Source organism: Erinaceus europaeus, chromosome X, assembly GCF_950295315.1.
Source record: "Erinaceus europaeus chromosome X, mEriEur2.1, whole genome shotgun sequence".
NCBI lineage: Eukaryota > Metazoa > Chordata > Mammalia > Eulipotyphla > Erinaceidae > Erinaceus > Erinaceus europaeus.
In genome coordinates this window covers 70,368,290-70,383,968 of record NC_080185.1, presented here as the reverse complement: position 1 = coordinate 70,383,968, position 15,679 = coordinate 70,368,290, and the positions used below count along the sequence as shown (strand labels likewise).

General features: G+C 37.6%; 1 protein-coding gene across 1 annotated transcript in view; it reads left to right on the top strand.

The window, feature by feature from the left end:
• The window catches only part of SH3BGRL (SH3 domain binding glutamate rich protein like), a 67,641-nt gene that overhangs the window by 15,566 nt on the left and 36,396 nt on the right, over window positions 1-15,679 (top strand). The window contains exon 2 of the mRNA XM_016192907.2: window positions 13,750-13,935. Within this exon, the coding sequence (XP_016048393.1) occupies window positions 13,750-13,935 (186 nt within the window). The remainder of the gene's footprint in view (window positions 1-13,749; window positions 13,936-15,679) is intronic.

The window sequence follows — 15,679 nt, the reverse complement described above, 5'->3', positions numbered from 1 at the left end:
GTCCACATTTATACATAGTTGCCCCTTCTTTTTCTGATTCAATTCTCTCTTCTCCTCTAAGCCACTCATATCATTGTAGCTACCTCCATATGTCCCTCTCCTTTTCCTTCTCTCTTTCTGGGTACTAATGGAGCTGGAGTGCAAAGTCCTCTTATCTTCGTCCTATCATTTCTCCCCCTCTGGGACTATGGATCAAGGTTGTTTATGGGGAACAGAAGGTAAGAGTTCTGGCTTCTGTAGCTGTTTCTCTGTTGAGCATGGGTGTTGACAGGTCAATCCATACCCCTAGCCTGTTTCTTTCTTTCCTTAGTGGACTGGAGTTCTGGAGATGTGAGGGTACAGGACACATTGGTGAGGTTGTCTGCCCAGAGAAGTCAGGGTGGAGTTATGGTATCATCTGTAACTTGTTGTCTGGAGGGTGGCATGACCTGAGGCTGTGGATTATTTTCAGCTGTAGATTATGTGTCCAATTTGATCTCATGCGTACAATAGTTGTATCGGGGAGAGCGAAGATCTGATCACAGGTACTCCATAAACAATGCCTCCCGGAAGTCCTGCCAATGGTCTCTACTGTTTCAAAAAAAAAAAAATCAACTCTTGGTATTATTAATCTCTTGTTTTGTTTTTTGGTTACCTATCTTATTAACTTATCCTCTTATTTTCAACTTCTTTTTGAGTTTCTTTGTTGCTCCTTTTTATTTGCTATTGTAGTTATGTTAGATAGTTCACTTGAGATCTTCTTTGTTAATATGTGCCTGTATTGCTATGAACTTCCCTCTAAGTAGTGCTTTCACTGTATCCCAGAGGGCCTGGTAGCTTGTATTTTTATTTTCTTGTTTTCTAGATAGCTTTAAAATACATTTCTTTTCCCCCTCCAGTGATTCTGGCATTACTCAGAACATGATGGGCAGTCTCCATATTTTCATGATAATTTTCATGTTTTTTTATGTTCTGAAAAGACATATGTTATGATTTTTAATCTTGACATATTTGTTAAGACTGTCTTTGCCAGAGTTCTAGGGGAATGGCCAAGGAGTAACAATGATTGAAAGATCTCAACTATTTAAAAACAGGCAAACTGGGGAGTCAAGCAGTAGCGCAGTGGGTTAAGTGCACATGGTGCAAAGTGTAGGGACTGGCGTAACCATCCTGGTTTGAGCCCCCAGCTCCGAACCTACAGGGGAGTTGTTTCATAGGCGGAGAAGCAGGTCTGCAGGTGTTTATCTTTCTCTCCCCCTCTCTGTCTTCCTCTCCTCTCTCCATTTCTCTCTGTCTTATCCAACAACAACAACAATAAAACAGCAAGGACAACAAAAGGGAATAAATAAATATTAAAAAGAAACAGACAAACTGTTACAAAAAGAACACTCAGAACCTCACAGCACAACCTGCAAATTTTGAGGATCAAGTGAGTGCAGATGGCCTTGTGGAAGTGGTGGGGGAGAGTATTATGGGACAGAAGCCACTCAAATTCTGAGAGCTACCAACATCTGCGTAAAAGCATCCAGAGTCATTTTGAAACACTGAATGGCAGGTAGACTGTAACATGGGGACACACAAGACTGTGGAACAGGGTGGCCAGAGGCCAGAATAGTCTGAAAAAGGCATAAACAGCTTTGTCTCGGCCACTAGCAGCGATGTCCACACCAACTATCTCAGATAACTGGGAAAGCAGCCATGGGAAACAGGTAGATACATATTGAAACCCCTTCTGCCACCATGGGCTTGCCATAACCAGACCCGTGTAATAGAGAAATCTCCCTCGTGCCTATACCACACCAATATCACCTATAAACAATACAACCAAAGTGCCTACCTTCCAGTTGAACAATAGGAACTATGGAAAAATAAAACATAGAAGTTAATCATAAGGATTTAGAAGATATGAATGAATTTGAATTTAAGAAACTAATTATGAAGGCAATTTAAGACTCCAACACTATTGTACAAATGCAATTTAAGGGAACCAGTTATCTCTTCAACAAAGTGCTAAGAAATTTACAAATATAAATCCAAAAATGAAATCTTGGAATTGAAAGAAAACCTTGAAAGCAAACAAGCGTATATAAAAGGATTTATCTCCAGAGTAAACCAACTTGAGGACAGAATAGCATGACTGGAAGATAAAATCACCACTCTTAGATTGCAAAGCACTTGAAGTAGAAAAATTTACAAAAAATGAAAAAATTCTCTGAAATAGCACACTCTATCAGAAGAAAAGAAAAGGGAAAGTTATTGGGATGTCTGAGGATGAAAAGAAGATGAAAGGAGCAGAAAGCATATTCAAATAGACTATTGCAGAAAACATTGTACACCTAGACAATGGTCAAAATATAGATATAGAAGAAGCTGAAGAGAATTCATAATTACAGAATCCCAAACAACTAACACTAAGACATATTAATAGTCATGCTTTCCAAAAGTAAGGACAAGAAAGAAATATTACATGCTGCAAGGGAAAGGAAGAAGCTGATATATAGAGGAAGAACCACCAGGCTCTCACGAGAGCTTTCAACACAAACTGAAAAAGCAATGAGGGAATGCAATGGCATTTTTTACAGTGACAAGAGATAAGAATGATCAGCTACATGTACAATATCATACCAAACTATCCTTTAACTGTTAAAGAGAAACCATAAGCTTCCTAAACATAGAAAAACTGAAGGAATTCACCACCAACAACTCTGTCTTTCAAGAGCTATTAAAAGTAGACCTACAGAAAAAGAAGTAAAGGAACTCAAGTCCAAGGGAGGTAATCTGTGGTAGAATAGAAATGTGAATTCAAACAATGGCAACAAAAGGAATAAACATTTAGGAAAAGAGAAAGCAGAAAGGACAGAGTGATGTGACCAATGTTGGTGAACCAAGGTCAACTACCAAAAACCTAGACATCAGAACAGAAACTATTACTCTTATTCTTATTACGAATTTTAACCAGAGCACGTCTCAGCTTTGGCTTATAATGGTGCAGGGGAATAAACCTGGGATTTTAGATCCTCAGGCATGAGAAAATCTTTGCATAACCATTATGCTATCTACCCCCACTCTAGGAACTCTTAAATCTTAATTTTTGCTTCACCTTTATGGAAACAGAAGGAAAAGTGTTTGGTGGGATTATTCTGGAAGAGAAGGATGAAGACTGGATAACTTTACATGTATGTGGGACCTGGGAGACTGAGTTAGAAAGAGAGAATAGGATATGAAACTTGGGCTGAGGTGGGGTGTACACTAAAGCAAAGGACTCTGGGGTGGGGATGGAATAGGGAGACAGGTGCTTGGAACCCATTATGTGGGGTTAAGAATATATAGAAACCCCCACACCTATACATCTAATCTTTGATAAGGGGGTCCAAAGTATTAAATGGAGGAAGGAGGCTCTCTTCAATAAATGGTGCTGGGAAAACTGGATTGAAACATGCAGAAGAATGAAACTGAACCACCTTATCTCACCAGAAACAAAAATCAACTCCAAATGGATCAAGGACGTGGATGTTAGACCAGAAACTATCAAATACCTAGAGGAAAACATTGGTGGAACGCTTTCCCACCTACACCTCAAGGACATCTTTGATGAAACAAACCCAGTTGCAAGGAAGACTAAAGCAAAAACAAACCAATGGGACTACATCAAGTTGAAAAGCTTCTGCACAGCCAAAGAAACTATCGCACAAACAAAGAGACCCCTCACAGAATGGGAGAAGATCTTCACATGACATACATCAAAAAAGAGACTAATCACCAAAATACACAAAGAGCTCAGCAAATTTAGCAACAAAAAAGCAAATGACCCCATCCAAAAATGGGCAGAGGATATGAACAAAACATTCACTTCAGAGGAGATCCAAAAGGCTAACAAACACATGAAAAATTGCTCCAGGTTGCTGGTTGTCAGAGAAATGCAAATAAAGACAACATTTAGATACCACCTCACTCCTGTGAGAATGGCATACATCAAAAAGGATAGCAGCAACAAATGTTGGAGAGGCTGTGGGGACAGAGGAACCCTTATACACTGCAGGTGGGAATATAAATTGGTCCAGCCTCTGTGGAGAGCAGTCTGGAGAACTCTCACAAGTCTAGATATGGACCTTCCATATGACCCAGTAATCCCTGTCCTGGGGATATACCCTAAGGACTCCATAATACCCAACCAAAAAGAAACGTATACATTTATGTTTATAGCAGCACAATTCATAATAGCTAAAACCTGGAAGCAATCCTGGTGCCCAACAACAGATGAGTGGCTGAGAAAGTTGTGGTATATATACACAATGGAATACTATGCAGTTATTAAGAACAATGACCCACTTTCCCTAACTCATCTTGGATTGAGGTAGAAGGAATTATATTAAGTGAGCTAAGTCAGAAAGATAAAGATAAGTATGGGCTGATTCCACTCATAAACAGAATATGGGCCCCAGATCACATCAAGTCGATGGGGTTTAAAATCAATAATATTTATACACCTTTCCCATATTTTGGAGCTACTCTCTTCCCTGATCCTTCTTTCTAGTCCTTCTGTCAGCCATGACATCATCTCTCCAGACAATAGTTAGGATCCACCTGCATGTCAGATTTCAGGCTCAGGCGAAAAAACAAAAACTAAAACAACAGTATAGCCACAGGCCCTTTGGAATATAACTAAAATATGACTACTAGCTATCTACAAAACGGAGACCCTCCCAACTCTTCAACTGCACTATTCCAGCCTTTAGGTCCATGATTGGTCAGCAGTTTTTTTGGCTTTGTATGTTAGCTCTCTTTTCAACCTCCTGGTTCCAGATGCTAGCATGATGCCAGCCAGACTTCCCTGGACAGACAACCCCACCAATGTGTCTCCTGGATCTCGGCTTCCCCAGAGCCCCACCCTACTAGGGAAAGAGAGAGGCAGGCTGGGAGTATGGATCGACCAGTCAACACCCATGTTCAGTGGAGAAGCAGTTACAGAAGCCAGACCTTCAACTTTCTGCATCCCACAATGGGTCTATACTCCCAGAGGGATAAAGAATAGGAAAGGTATCAAAGGGGGGGGTGTGTGGATATGGATATCTGGTGGTGGGAATTGTTTGGAGTTCTACCCCTCTTATCCTATGGTTTTGTCAATGTTTCCTTTTATAAATAAAACATTTAAAAAAGAAGAATATATAGAAGACATCTGGTACATAAAACTGAGAAACCATACAAATAAGTAAATATTTATTATCCTCAAAACAAACAAACAAAAAACTCTCTTTGTATTCCAGCACATGGTCAGTTCTTGCCAATGTACCATATGTATTTGAGAGGAATAAGTATTAATTTATTTTGGGATAGAATGTACTATCTAAATCTATTAAATTCAACTTGTCTTTGATTACATTTAGGGTCCATTTTCTTGTTGATCACCCACCTCCAATAATATTTCTTCTTTAAGGTTTTGTGGAATTTATTTACAAAACCATCTGGTCCTAGACATTTGTTGGGAAGGCTTTTGTTAAGTGTTTCAATTTCTTTGGCTGTAATTGGTCTATTCATATTTTGCATTTCTTCTTGGTTTAATTTTGGGAGAGTGTATTTTTTTCCAGAGCATTGCTCAACTCTATGGTGGTGCAGGGGGATTGAACCTGGGAAATTGGAGCCTTAGGCATGAGAGTCTCTTTGAATAACCATTATGCTTTCTACCCCTGCGGGATAATGTATATTTCTAAAAAATCATACAACTCTTTCACATTTTCTAGTTGGTGTGGCATACCATTGTTCATAGAACAAAATTCAATCAGTTTGCTAATTTGAAACCTTAAGTGCTTAAATTAAAGGAATATATACTCAGAACTGAAGTCTATGCATTAAAAAGCATATCTACTTTTCCAGATCATATTAATTAAACAGTGATTTATAAAACTATGCGGGAGAAAATATTAACACCATGCTTGCCACTAGGGGTCCGTATCCCTATTCCAACCCCCCTACGGTGGAGCTGAAAATCTATCCTCCCCATCCAGAGGTTTTTTTTTTCCATTTGGAGCAATACTCCAATTACAGTCAAATGCTTTGCATTTCTCTTTTTGTTCTTCTTTCTCAACTTCTGTTTATGAGTAGGATGATCGCCTACTCTTTCTTTTTCTGGCTTGTTTCAATTAATATAATTCCTTCTAGATCCACGGTGGGTTGAAGAAGGTGGATTCATTATTCTTCATAGCCGAGTAGTGTATATGTTGAGTATATATACCGTAACTTTCTTAGTCATTCATCTGTTGTTGGGCACCTGGGCTGTTTCCAGGTTTTGACTATTGCGAATTGTGCTAGTATGAACATAGGTACAGACAGACTTTTTGGATGGGTGTTCTCTACTCCTTAGGATATATCTGTAGGAGAGGAATTATTGGGTTATAAGGAAGGTCTGTTTCTACCCTTTTGAGGATTTTCCAGACTGCTCTCCACAGGGACTGGATCAATTTACCTTCCCTCCAGCAGTGCAAGAGGGGCCCTCTGTCCCCACAACCTATTCAACATTTGTTGTTGTTGTCATTTCTTATGTATGACATTCTCACAGGGGTAAGGTGGAATCTCTTTGTTGTCTTTATTTGCATTTCTCTGACAGTCAGTGACCTGGAACAATTTTTCATACGTTTGTCGACCATTTGTTTCTCTTCTGTAGTGAATATTCCATTGATTTCCTCTCCACACTTTTGAATTGGGTCATTTGCTTTACTGATGCTGAGTTTGGTGAGTTCTCTATGTATTTTGGTTATTAGCCTCTTGTCTGATATATACCAAGTAAAGTTCTCCCATTTTGTGAGGAGTCTCTTCATTTGGGTGATGGTTTCTTTTGCTGTACAGAAGATTTTCAAATTGTTGTAGTCCCATTGGTTTATTTTTGTTTTACACCTCCTTGCAATTAGGTCTGTATCATTTAAAATGTCCTTGAGATTTAGATGGGGAAGTTTTCCACCAATATTTTCTTCTAAATATTGGATAATTTCTGGCTTAACATCCAGGTCCTTGATCCATTTGGAGTTCAATTTTGTTTCTGGTTAAAGATAAAGGTACAGCTTCATTCTTCTGCATATGTCAACACAATTTTCCTGGCACCATTTATTGAAGAGACCCTTCTTTTTCTGTTCAATAGTTTGGGCCCCCTTAATTTTATTAGATGTCTATAGCTATGGGGGTTTATTTCTGGGATTTCTGTATTGTTTCATTGGTCTGTGTATCTAGTTTTGTTCGAATACTGCACATTTTTTAGTATAATGGCCTTTAAAACTATAATATAGTTTGAAATCTGGGAGTGTGATGCCTCCATTTCTGTTTCTTTTACTCAAGATAGCTTTGGCAATTCTAGGTGTTTTATGATTCCAAATAAATGTTTGTAATTTTTGTTATATTCTCTGAAGGACCATTGGTGAGACCTTGGTGGGCAACACATTAAATTTGTATATGGATCTGTGCATTATATTTATTTTGATGATGTTAATTCTTCCAATCCATGAGCATGGAATATCGTTCCACTTCTTTTTATCATTTTCTATTTCCTTGAATAGTGACTCATAGTCTTTCACGTCTTTGGTTAGATTTGCTCCTATATCTTTTGTTATTTTGCTACTATAATAAAGAGGACTGATTTCTTGATATCTTCTTTTTCTGACTTAGTGTTTGCATAAAATTGAACTGATTTTTGTTGTTAATTTTGTAGCCCTATGCCTTGATATATTGCCTAATAATTTCCAGAAGCTTTCTGCTGAATTATTTGTTTTTCTGTGTATAGTATAATATCATCTGTAAATAGTGAGTGTTTAACTTCTTTCCTCCCAGTCTGTTTTGATTTGATTACTTTCTCTTGCTTAATTGCTATGGTTAGAACTTCCTTTACTATATTGTAGAGTAATGGTGATAATGTGCAGCCTTGTCTAGTACCTGATTTGAGTGGGAATGCTTTCAGCTTCTCCTCATTGAGTATGATGTTTGCTATAAGTTTGCTGTACAAAGACTCCACTATCTTAAGGAATTTTCCATCATTTCCCATTTTTTGTAGTGTTTTGATTATGAATGGCTATTGTATTTTATCAAAGGCTTCCTTTGCATCTTGGTTTTTGGTTTTGCTTTTTTGATGTATTGAATCATATTGTTTGATTTACATATATTGAACTAGTCTTAAATTACTGGAATAAATCCCACTTGGTCATGATGATAATTTTTTTTTTGCTTCCACAGTTATTGCTAAGGAACAGTGCTTGCACTACGAATCCACTACTCCTGGAGGCCATTTTTTCCAATGTTTTTTTTTTTTACCAGAGCACTGCTCAGCTCTGGTTTATGGTGGTATGGGGGATTGAATCTGGGATTTGAGAGCTTCAGGCATGAAAGCCTCTTTTGCATAACCATTATGCTATATCCCAACCCCCAATTTTTTTCCATTTTATGTTGTCCTTGTTACCCTCAATGTTGTCATTGTTATTATTATTGTTGTCATTGTTGTATAGGACATAGAGAAATTGAGAGAGGAGGGGAGACAGAGAAAGACAAACACCTGCAGACCTGCTTCACTGCTTGTGAAGAGACCCCCTGCGTTGCAGAGCTAGGGGTTCAAACCCATATCCTTCCTCCTGTCCTTGCGCTTGGCACCTTATGCATTTAACCCACTGCACTACCACCCAACCCCTGATAATCAATCTTTTTAATATACTGCTGTATTTCATTGGGTAGGATTTTGTTCAGTATCTTTATCATCTATGCTCATCAGAGATATTGTTCTGTAGTTTCATTGCTTTTTTTTTTTCTGTTGTGTCCCTATCTGCTTTTGGTATCAGGGTAATGTTGGCTTCATAGAAAGTTGAAATGAGTATTCTTATGTCTTCTATCTTTTGGAAGAGTTTCAAAATAGAGGTATTAACTGTTTCCTGAAGGTTTTATAGAATTCATTTGTAAAGCCATCTAGTCCTGGATTGTTTTTCTTGGGGAGGCTTTTAATAACTGTTTCTATTTCTTTGTCTGTGATTGGTCTGTTTATGTTTTGTAGTTCTTCCTGGTTCAATATTGGAAGGGTATATGTTTCTAGGAATTCTTCCATTTTTTTTCCAGCTTCTGTAGCTTGGAGGCACATAATTCTTCATATGGGCTTCACATGATATTTTGGATTTTTTTGGTGTCTGTAGTGACATCTTCCCAATCATTTAGAATTATATTTATTTGAGCTTTCTCCTTCTTTTTTCTTAGTGTGTTATGTATATTTCTTCTTAGAGTCCCAATTATGATTGTAGATATTTGATGTGGTCTTTTGTTGGACTTATTGGTTTGAGTTGGTGAGGTTTGTGATGGCTGCTTCTACTCCATGGCCCTGCCTGCATAATTCTACTTTTAGTTTTCTGAGGGATCTCCATACTATTTATCCTAAACCCACACAAATTTATATTGACAGTAGCAGTGTATGATGGTTTCTTCTTCATATCTTTGCCAGTCTTTGTTTTTTCTAGCTTTTTAAACTTAATGTGCCAGTTTTCACATTAGTGCTTTGCTTTTTAAAAGAAAATATTTGTTGACATTCCAAGTTTGTGAATGTACAAAATTAATGAGGCATATTTTAAAAATACTTAACTTTTCAAATACACAAATCATTTATGAATTTTTGACAGCCTTTATATTTTTTATATCATGGATAATTGAAAACAATTGCTATAATTAAACTTCAATAAGGCATACTAGCCACTAGATACTCACTCCTGATAACTATTTTAGTTTCATTTTCTCAAAATTTTTAAAAAATGAGTCTATTTTTAATTTAGTAATTAAAGTATATTTGGATAAATCCATAAGAAATAGAATTCCTGGACTTAACAGATGTGTGGTTATGGAGTAACAGTGAACAGCAATGACTCTCTCCCCCCAAAAAACAGACACCAACTACAGAATTTAGCAAACCTCAGTTGAGATGAGACTTCTGCAGAGAAATGAAGCTTCACACCTGTGGTTGAGGTGAGAGGGGCACAGTAATGAAATCGGGCATAGAAGATGAAAGCTTTAGCAATGAATGGCACCATTTTGCCTCTGGGAAATGGTGGTCATAGCAGCACATAGTGCTGACTATGAGAAAGGGGAACCTTTGAGCTTTGCTCCATGACCTTGAGGGTATAGGTAAACCAAACTGGTGGCAAGATCACACAGCAGTGGCAGGGGAAATATCTGACCAAAATCAGTCTGATCTGCCCCCAAACTAAGACAGACAGATAGAAAGGTAAATTGAACCCTGCTTCATTGAACACAGCTTCAAATAGCAAACCATTGAGGTTTTAATTCAGACTGAAATTATTTTTTATTTCTTAAGTTATTTATTTATAAAATGGAAACACTGACACGACCGTAGGATAAGAGGGGTATAATTCCCACTGCCAGAGCTCTGTATCCCCTCCCCTCCCCGATAGCTTTCCTATTCTTTAACCCTCTGGGTATATAGACCCAGGGTCATTATAAAGTGCAGAAGGTAGAAGATCTGGCTTCTATAATTTCCCTGATGAAATGAGTGTTGACAGGTCTATCTATAGTTCTAGCTTGTCTCTCTTTTTCCCTAGTGGGGCAGGGCTCTGAGGAAGCAGAGCTCCAGGACACATTGATGGGGTCATCTGTCCAGGGAAGTCAGGTTGGCATCATGATGGCATCTGGAATCTGGTGTCGGAAAAAGAGCTAACATATAAAGCCATACAGATTGTTGATTAAACATGAATCTAAAGGCTGGAATAGTGCAGATGAATATTTGGGGTCTCCATTTTGGAAATAGCTAGTAGGTCTATTTTAGGTATACTCCAAAGGGCCCATGACTTTATTAGTTTTTGCCTGAGCCTGACATCTGATATGCAGGTGAATCCAGGTTATTGTCTGGGAAGATGATGTCATGACTGGTAAAAGGGCTAGAAAGCTGTATCAGGGAAGAGTAGTTCCCAAATATGGGAAAAGTGTATTAATATTGTTGACTTTAAACCCCACCAGACTGAAATTCTATAGAGAAGCATATATCCACACTACACAGAGCACAGAACAACTTAAGGAAATAACAAGAAACATAACCACACCACCTAATATATAAACATAATTATTGTACCACCTGCAGATTCAGCAATAACCAGCTTAATAAATTCAGAAACAGCAGAGAAATTGCAAAAGCAAACTTCAAAATATGACAAGTCAGAAAGATTGAAATGAAATAGAAGGACTCCAGGAAATTATGGATATAGAGGTACTATTAGAGAAAGAATATCAATAATCATGAAGTTTCTCCAAGAGTGTAAGCACAGTGTGGCGATGCACATGGAAGAGTTGAAAGGATACGTCACTAAGGAGTTAGGAAACACAAAAGGAGAACTCTGAGTAGAGTCCTCCAAGAAATTAGAATACATAAAAGAACTTCTAAGCAGTTAGAGAACACACACACAAAAAATAGCTTCAAAGAGAATTGCAGCATGTGAAAGACACTCTGAATCCAGCTCAAGCTTAGTAACAGGTTTAAGAAGTAGACTCACTCATGCACATTAAAGAATATCTAAATTAGGGGAGTTGGGCTGTAGCACAGCAGGTTAAGTGCACATGGCATGAGGAGGAAGAACTCGTGTAAGGATCCCTGTTCGAGCCCCCAGCTCTCCACCTGCAGGGGAGTCTCTTCATAGGCGGTGAAGCAGATCTGTAGTACTGCAGGTGTCTCTTTGTCTCTCTCCTTCTCTATCATCCTCTTGATTTCTGGCTGTCTCTTTCCAATAAATAAAGATAATAAAATAATAAAAACCAAAAAAACATAAAAAAATACAAATAGAAAGATTTCGTGGGCCTCGTGATGATACACTTGGTTGATCACATATGTTACAGTGCCCAAGGACCAAGGTTCAAATCCACAGTCTCTACTTGCAGATGGAAAGCTTTGTGAGTGGTAGAGCAATGCTGCTAATGTCTCTCTGTCTCTGTTCCTCTATCTTCCCCATAACTCTCAATTTCTGTCTTTCTGTATTCAATATATAAAGATATTTCATTCATTCTTTCTTTTTTTTTTTTTACTAGAGCACTGCTCAGCTCTGGCTTATGGTGGTGTGGGGGATTGAACCTGGGACTTGAGAGCCTCAGGCATGAAAGTCTCTTTGCATAACCATTATGCTATACCTCCACCCTAAAGATATTTCTAAACCAGTAAAATACTTTATGTATTTCCATCAATTCCACTCCTAGTCAAAAGATATAATGACACTGATTTGACTGATATATGCAACCTAAGTGGATAAAAAGTTACGGGACATATACTCAATGGAGTATTACTTAGTAATAAAAAAGAACGATATTGTGTCATTTGGCATAAAAGTGATGGAACTGGAGAAGACTATCCTTAGTAAAGTAAATGAGGAGTTAATAGACAACTACAGAATGGTTTCGCTCATATGTGAACATAGTGAATTGAACACATGGATGTGAAAAAAAAAAGTCAGCCCATATCTAAAACTGTGTGAGAACCATAGGGGTTATTTAAGGAGGTGGAGGTGGGGACACAGGCCTTTGGTGATGTGAGCAAGAAGAAACTATACTCCTAACTGAAAAAAAGAACACACAAAAAAACATAAATTATATATATATATATATGTATTCCAATAACTGTATTTATTGTAAACCATTAATACCACCAATAAAAGTTTCATATATATGATTTACATATAAAGAAAAAGGAGAGATGGGCTGGGTGGTGGAGCACCTGGTTGAGCACACATGTAACAATGCTCAGGGATCAGGGTTCAAGCGTCTGGTCCCCACCTGCACGGGGGAAAGCTTTGTAAGTGTTGAAGCAGTGCTGCAGATGTCTCTCTTACCTCTTTCCTTCTCTGTCTCCCCCTTCCTTTTGACTTTGGGCTGTCTCTATCCAATAAATAAGTAAAGATAATAAAAATATAAAAAAGAGAAAAAGGAGAGAGACAGACTCCTGCAACACTGACTACTTCACCAGCTGTGAAGATTCTCCTTGTTAGGTGGGACTGGAAAATAAAACAATTCCTATTTGTAAATTTTATTGTAAAATTTGCTGGATTAACTGAATTTTGTTTTTGTGAAGAATGAGGGACTCATACATGTATGATTTCACTGTTCTTGGTCACTTTTTCATTCACGGGGAGTGGGTGGGGAGACACCACAGCTTTAAGCAAACTTTTGCCATAGCACTCACTGTGTGGTACCCCACCCTAACCTGGGACCTGCAAGACACTAATCCTATAGGATGAGCTTTTTCTCAAGCCCTACAAATAATCACTAAAGAAGGACATTCTTTATCTAAATAGCATGTAGAAATTTTATTTCCTTTTGAGATAAGTTGAGAATGACACTTCTTAGAGTTCTGTGATGAGAGATTAGACAACTCATAACCAGTAGTTAGTAAAATTACAAACTTTGTCCTCTATTTATGCATACATGTGTGTTAAAGGTGTGGAGAGCTGTGTAAATCCAGAGGGGGTTTGGGCGGTCTGTTTTTGCATATTTATTACCACTTTGAGGGCTAGTTTTTCTGCTTTCATGTCTTGATGCCTTTGCTCTTAGTGTCATTTTAAGGTGATTCATGAAGAAGGGGACCAAGTTGGCCCCCACCTGCAGGGGTGGAGCTTTACGAGTAGTGAAACAGTACTGCAGGTGCCTCTCTTTCTTTCCCTTTCTGTTTCTCCTCACCTCTCAATTTCTGTTTCTATCCATAAACAAATAAAGAAAAAAATTTAAAGTAACAAAAACTGTTCAGCATACAGTTCCTTTTCCTTTGCATCCTAGATTAAGAAAAAACAGCAAGATGTGCTGGGTTTCTTAGAAGCTAACAAAATAGGATTTGAAGAAAAAGATATTGCAGCTAGTGAAGAGAATCGGAAGTGGATGAGAGAAAATGTACCTGAGAACAGTCGCCCTGCCACTGGACACCCATTGCCACCTCAGATTTTCAATGAAAGACAGTACCGTGGGGTAAGTAAACAATTTAATTATTTTTTCTGAAATGAATTATATTTGATCTCCTTTTCCTCCTGTTCACACTGATTTTTTCTGTTTCCACACTGATTTATTCTGTTTACACTATGCTTCTACTCTAGAAAGACTGTAATATTTTTCTTTCTACTAGGAATCAAATAGATAAGTTGTCCATCAATTTTTTTGAATAAATGTAGACCTTACATAAATAGCTGGTTTTATATTTTTATCTTAATCCTACCCAGAGCTAGAGTGTGTGTGTGTATATATATATATATATATATATATATATATATATACATATATATATACACATTCATTTCTGAATAGAGGTGTTCTGTTTGGCTTATTTTGTAGTTTAAAAGAAAAGGATGTCATCTGTTTGAAATTACTAATACTTTGGCAGACTTAATAAATTTTCTTAGATAAATGAACTCATGAAACAAATGAAGGAAACAAAAATAGTCTTTGTTTTGTGGCTGGTGCAATGAACTTTGTTTTCCATTGAAATCATAGTGTAGTTTTCTATCATTCTTCATTCAGTATTTATTTAAATAGAGTCTGTATCCTCTAGCTATTATAAGTACCACAAACATAATATGACGGGGGTAAATAGCATAATGGTTATGCAAATAGACTCTCCTGCCTGCAGATCCTAAGGCCCAGGTTCAGTCCCCTGCACTATCATAAGCAAGAGCTTATCAATGCACTGGTGTAAAAAATATAAATAAAACAAAGGCAAACAAACAAAAAAACTAGTACATTATTTGTATTTTTTTCTTTTACTATTATAGTGGAGGGGTTAATTGTTACCATATAGTTTTTGATATATGGGTACAATTACTCATCTTCCAGTGATAAATGTCTGTAAAACACTATTAACCATACTGAACCAGGAACCCAGGACCTCTCTGATTAACTTCCTCCTTGTACTCCTTCTCTAGAGTCCTTTTCTTTGTTGCAATGGATCACAGCCAGTCCAAGTTTTACTTTGGGATTCTTGTTTTTTAAGTTTCACCTACGTAGGGGTGAGATCATCCAATACCCATCCTTCTCTTTTTGGCTTTTCTCATTTAACATTTCTCCAAAGTCTATTCAAGATGAGGCAAGGAAGATGACTTCATCATTTTCAGTAACTGAGTGGTATTCCATTTTGTAAATATGCCACAACTTTCTTAGACACTCATTTGTTCTTAACATCCAGGTTGCTTCCAAGTTTAGATATTATGAATTGTGGTGTTGTGAACATAGGTATGCATAGACCTTGTCGATTGGGTATATTTGTTTTCTCTGAATATATCTCCAGGAGAGGAATTGCCAGGTCACAGGTTAGGTCCGTTACTAGCCTTGTGATTGTTCTCCAGACAGCTCTCTATAGGGGTTGGATCAATTTACATTCCCACCAGCAGTGTAGGAGAATTCCTTTGGCCCCACAATCTCTCCAGCATTTGCTGTTACTTTTGTTTCTGATGTATAACATTCTTGTTGGAGTGAAGTTATAACTCACTGTTGTCCTTATTTGCATTTATCTGACAGTCAGTGACAGAGTATTGCTTCATATGTCTGTTAGTCTTTTGGATAACTTCTGTGAATATTCTGTTCATATCCTCTCCCTACACTTGAATGGTGTCATTTGCCTTTCTGTTGCTAAGTTTTGTGAGATTTTTATATATTTTGGTTATTACTCTTTTGTCTGATGTATGGCTTGTAAAGATTTTCACCCATTCTGTAAGGTGTCTGT